The sequence below is a fragment of the Octopus bimaculoides genome, chromosome 8 (genome assembly GCF_001194135.2).
Source record: "Octopus bimaculoides isolate UCB-OBI-ISO-001 chromosome 8, ASM119413v2, whole genome shotgun sequence".
Classification (NCBI taxonomy): Eukaryota; Metazoa; Mollusca; class Cephalopoda; order Octopoda; family Octopodidae; genus Octopus; species Octopus bimaculoides.
The window spans coordinates 44,156,345-44,162,637 of NC_068988.1; the positions used below are offsets into that span (position 1 = coordinate 44,156,345).

General features: G+C 35.6%; 1 protein-coding gene across 10 annotated transcripts in view; it reads right to left on the reverse strand.

The window, feature by feature from the left end:
* LOC106868262 (dedicator of cytokinesis protein 7) overlaps positions 1–6,293 on the reverse strand; it is a 174,794-nt gene that overhangs the window by 104,913 nt on the left and 63,588 nt on the right. For all 10 annotated transcript variants that reach the window (XR_008264747.1, XM_052970082.1, XM_052970084.1 and 7 more), the window contains 2 exons: positions 1,530–1,729; positions 619–712 (listed from right to left, as the gene is read on the reverse strand). Coding sequence is in view for 9 of the 10 variants with exons in the window: in XM_052970082.1 (XP_052826042.1) it covers positions 619–712; positions 1,530–1,729 (294 nt within the window). In the remaining variant the exon portion in view is untranslated. The remainder of the gene's footprint in view (positions 1–618; positions 713–1,529; positions 1,730–6,293) is intronic.

Genomic DNA, 6,293 nt, shown 5'->3' on the forward strand with positions numbered 1-6,293 from the left:
ATATATATATATATATAAATATCTGTTATATTTATATTTGCAAATGAAAGGAACAGCAATCAATACATTTATATTTATAAATATATATACATAAACAGGTAAAGTTATCTAATCATCATCATTTAACGTCTATTTTCTATGCTGGTATGGGTTGGCTGGTTTGACAGGAGCTGGCCAGCTGAAGAGCTACCCAAGCTCCATGTCTGTTTTGGCATGGTTTCTATTAGCTGGACGCCCTTCATAATGCCAACCGCTTTACAAAATAGCATGGGCATGTTTATGTGGCACCGGTACAGGTGGTTTTTACATGGCACCAGTACCCTAATCAAAACAATAAAAACTGTTTGTAGCATTTACTTAATTTAGAAAAACAGAAATATTCCTGCAAGACACTTTAACAAGATCTAGTATAATGATCAAACATGAATAATATATGTGTGTGTGTGTGTATGACCTAAAGGCAGAGATATTCATAAGTCACTTTCTAATAGAAATATTACCGAGACACATCTAACTGAAACTAAACACAGTGAGATAATAATGAGATAATAATGTCAAATATCAATTGAAGTGTAAAACCAGAAATCAGTGGAGAAAAGACGACTGGACAAAACCTACCTGAGATGCTCTTGAGTCTTTTCAACACTGAGGAAGGCCGTTTCATGTCCACCAAAAATTTATACAAATCGTCATCACTCAATTTATCTCCTTCCTAGAATGGTAAAATAGTAGATTGTTATTATGATTGCGGCATCAACAATGACATTTTTTTTTTTGTTTTTTCTGTCTTTGGATTCATATTCTAAGTAATTACAGTTGTAGCAATTGGATTCAATTCCACGTTTTGTCACTCAGAAATAATAATTAACCTTAACTAAATGACTGGGCTAACCTATTGGCCTGCTGTATTTTTGGTCTAGGAAGAAGGAAGCAAACCATTGAGCTGCAGAACATATTAACACATCAACAAACAGCACCACAGTCCAGATAGCGTCAATGTGAAGACGCTAGGAGTCATATACACATATGCACATACACACAAACACATACGTAAGTGTATATGTTTGTATATATATATATATATATATATATATATATACACACACACATATATATGTATGTTTGTATGTACATGACAGGCTTCCATACTGTTTCTCTCTACTGAATTTTACTCACAAGGCATCAGCCAGCCTGAGGCAACAGTGAAGGCACTTGGTCAAGGCACCACACAGTGGCATCAAATTGAAACCAAGAAGGCGCAAAGCAAATTTCTCAACCAAACAGCCAGGCTTAGAAAATCTGCCTCTACAAATTCCAGTTAGGGGTAACAAAATTTTGAGTGGATATATCTAATTCCTATAGTAAATAGATTAAAAATGGAAATACACAGTTGATAATGCAGTCCTAGATACACTAATGTCTGAAAAAAAACCCCACAGAGGTCATAGGTGAAACACTTCTGATCACAGAATAGACCTGACTAAATAACAAAAGATAATACAAACACAACAATAAGAATGTGGCCTTACTTGTCTAAAGAAGCTTGTCACTGTTAGAGTAACAGGGGAGAATGTATCTAGGCTGGAACCATAATCATCTGGTGACCAGCTGCGCCTCTTTTCATAGCCAGTGCGCCCTCTGTCAAGAGAGCCCCTGCGTACCTGGGAGTCATCACGTGGACGTCTGCGGAAATTTTCATATGGTGGAGCATGTGCTGCACTTCTTCTGTCTGCAGAAAATGAGAAAGTGAGAAGACATAGAGTTAATACTAATAACAGTTTCTGGTTTACATAATCCTTTAAAGCCATTTTGTTACGCTTATGTATTTTCAACATGGTTTAGTAATTATTTAGGGGGTTGATGTAAATGGCAGTGTTACTAAAATACCAGACAACCAGCCAAGAGATTAGTAGTTTGTATTCAGACATCGAAGCTATATTCTATCAATGGCTAAGGTTGAGCTAGTCTAGCTATTTCTCATTAGGTATTGTAAGAGGCATTTTTTTTAATGCATGCCACAGATAATATAATAGTACTACACATCGCAATAATTTGGAAAATGGATTAACTCAGATGCTAAATTAGAATAATAACTAAAATAGAAACAGTGCTTTCTTCTTATTAAATTGGCGTGTTCCATGTAGACTAATGTGTTATCATGCACTCAACTTTTCAGCCAGCAATTTGAGGTATTAGCTGGAACTAGAATAAAAACAATCAAGAGGGAATATAGATATCTACTTCCTACCACTAGTCTGGATATTTAACAAAAGCAAAAGGAAGTAAACCTCCCTCTCTCTTCTTCCCTCACTCAGCATAGTCATAATGAATGGTAATAATGATTGCTTATTGCATCTTAAAAACAATACTAAACAGCAACTATAGTGTTTATGCAACATTGACATGAAGCTTTAATTATAGTTTATACATTACTGTTTTAATGGTATCAATGTCAGGTTATTGTTGTCACTATTTAGCCCAAGAGCATAACCATCCCATTGTTTTAAGGTTATCTGGGTCACTATTAGCTAATATATCTCTGTACTTTTTTTTAGATTATAAAGTGTGATCTGAGGGAGACTTGGCTGCTATTTCTAACAGAATGGGTAACAATGTAGAAACTCCTTCACTGATTGGTCAATGTCAAATCACAGGGTGGCATTAAGTCTCGTAAAGCATCGGGTTGTGGGATAACTATTGAAGACTTTGTATTTACACAGCATATCTCGAGTAAATTACCCTGCTAAAACCCACCCACCTCTAGAATACAGCCACAACCAGAACTGAAGCCGGGACTAATATCAAATAAAATAGTCATTAATTTTTTTCTGCTAATTACAGTAGTTGGTTGCACTGACATTGCAGAACTGACTGTATTTTCTTGTATACAAGTCAAATTATTGAGACCAAAATTTACAGCCAAAAATGGCAAGTTGACTTTATATGCCAAGACGACCTCTGAGAACTAAAAATTCCTTAAAATAGAAGGACTACCATGTTATGTTGGCAAATAATCTTTACTCTAAAAATTCCTTGTGAAATACATTTGGATGTGGAAAGATAGTAATGATGTTTGAATGTTTATCCTACATGTTCACACTATATACTATGATGATTTGTATACCAGAAAATATGGTATTTTCAGCAAGGTAGACAGGGTCATTTGAAATTTAATAAGCCTCATCACAACCGCAATACAGTATTGACTGAGGTAATGAGAAGGCCTTTACATTGTTACTCAATCTGCAAGAAATATCAGCCAAATACCCCTCAAATCACAAGATATTGTCTTTAAAAACAAGGCACATTAGGTAATGTGTTTGTAGGTACTAATTCTGAGAAAAGAAAGGGGGGAGGGGAAAAAGTATGGTTACAGTTAAAATGCTTTTGATTAATTAAAGTTAAGGACTAATCAACAATAACATCAGCATACGAATGGTGACAATAAACCGTGATCGTTTAGCTGTCTTAATGACTTAACCTTATGCTGTGGTATTATCAGTTACAAACACATTTGTTTGTTGAACAACCAAATGTGGATTATGAAAGATTAAAAGCAACAATTCAAACAGGTAATTTATATTTACAATATATAAATATAATAAGTTGTGTTTTTTTTAGTTTTTTTTTTATCAAATCTTGATTCAGTAGTGTGTTTCACACGTGAGTGTATATAAGCTGGGCTACAACTATCTCTCAACTGTATAAACAAAACAGAAGAGAGTTAAGATAAAACAATAGAAGTTTGTAGAAAACATTTCCAACAAAGAGTGTGATGGTCAGCAGTGTAGGAAATTGATTTTGGTTTTATGTTGGAAGTGCCAAAAAAAGAAAGAAAAAAGAAACAATGAAAAGAGATAAATAAAGATAACAAAGATAGCAAAAACTACAATATTCAAAGAGAAAAATTAGTGCACACTAACAATATGTTTAACTGAAGTGATAATTTTCTTTTATAGTCCCTCTCCACTCGTGCCCACCTGTCTCTAATTCTCTCATCACTCTTACTGAGTATCACCCCTCCTCACACCAAACACTTTTCTTCCAGTCCTTCCCCTTGACTGCAATCTTCCATAATCATTCCACCACCTACATTTTTTCTTGCAAACATTAACCTCAAGATGCACAAGCTAACAGTAACCACATCAATTTGGCCAACATGGGGATAGATTTACAAAGTATATGGTACTGTCTGGCCTTCTTCAGTTTTATCAATCATGGACATAATAAAACAAGAGAAGACAACCCCAGAAATTTTGAAATCTTAAGTGACAAGGGAGCCAGGCTAGATAAATTCTAGCTCAACAATTTACTGAGACAACTTTCAGGATTTTGACAGCTCACTACAAATGCAAAAATAGCAACCAAAAATTCTTCAAATCATATCATATCTTAAAAATGGGAGCGCATATTGGATAGTGTAGTCTCAAAGGTATTATGTATGAGTGCAAATCAGGATGGCCACAGCCAGAATATCTTGAGCACGGATGCACTTATGCCAATGTAGTTAAAAAGTTCCCTTTCCAATCACATGACTCCAGATTCCATTCTACTGTATGGCACCTTGAGGAAATAGTTTGACAAGCTTTGTGAATAAAATTCACTTAATGGAAAATTGTACAGAGATCCACTGCATGCATGTGTTTATTTATACATATGCACATGCAACTGACTTCTACACACACACACACAGGTGTATGCGTGTATTAACAGATACAGTGTGTACTAACAAGTAATGGCCATGAAACTAGATTATCAAAAAGAGGATATTACTGGGTGGATAGAAGGATAAATGAAAGGAAACCGATCATACATATATTTTTATAAAAGAAGTGTGTATGTGTGATAACTTGACATTGTGAGACATTATAGAAAGTAAAGAAACACTAATGATCATAGTGAAGAGGCAGATGATGGGTGTCTCTCAACAGCTAATTATATGATTACAACACAAAGCAAGCAGCACACTAATAAATGACTTAGGCACTTAGAGAGTGAGTTCACTAAAATCTAGTAGTGTAACATTGTATATACTACTGCTGATAACAACACTGATGATGATGAGAATGATAACTCCTTTGTTTTAACCACATTAAGATAATGGCAAAGTCAACAGACAAAATACTACATTGATCTAACCCCAACATTACACACACATTCAACAATGTATATCATAGTCACTATTAAAGTACTCAATACAAAAGCAGTAGAGCTATCTTTATTAAGAGGAAGACTTTAGACTTACAAAGCAATTTTATGTGTGTACACATGCACGCAGACACAACATGTGTGCATACACACACACACATATGCTCTGGAATCAAATGTACACAGACGCAACATGTGCATGCACACACACACGCTCTGGAATCACGTGCATGCAGACGCAACATGTGCATGCACACACACACTCTGCAATCACATGCATGCAGACGCAACATGTGCACACGCACACACAGACACATTTTGGGGTCTCACATATTGTCCATCTACAAAATTTCTTTCACAAGGCCATAATAGATAACAATTACCCAAAATGTCATACAATGGGATTAGCCTCAAAGCCATGTGGACGATAAGTGAATCTCCTAACAACACAGCTACACTTCCTTTTACATACAGATTCATAGTGTTTAGATTTTTAGACAAACCACCTTCAGCTTTGATTGGACAATCTTTGCAAAAGATATAGCTGACTTAATACTGAAGAATAATAATCCATAAGGCACAACGGCTGAGTTAAACAGTAAAAAAAAAAAGCTTACATCGTTGGTCAGGGTTAAACTTTAAGGAAAGTTAACACACTAGCTATCATCATTACGTCCTTTTTTTATCAAGTATGTTGCAGTGAGAAATAGAAGATATGGAGTGGGCAGGTAAAATAGGAAGATGTGGTCAATAAAAAGCAAGAAAGGGTTTTTTTTGTTGGCAAAGTCAATGACCCCCCCCCCCATTGCTGTTTTCAATACATACATGCTTGTTCTTTCAGGTGCCAGTGCTACATAAAAAGTACCTGTACAGGTGCTGCATAAATGTACCCATACCCATGCCAGTGCTGCGTAAATGCACCCGTGGTAGTGCTGTATAAATGCACCCGTACCAGTGGCACATAAAAGGCACCCAGCACACTCTATTACATGGCTGGCATTAGGAAGGGCATCCAACCATAGAAACCTTGCTACAACAGACAATTGGAGTCTGGACAGTTCCTTGTCAAACCGTCCAACCCATGCCAACATGGAAATCGGATGCTAAACAATGATATATATATATATATATATATATATATATAT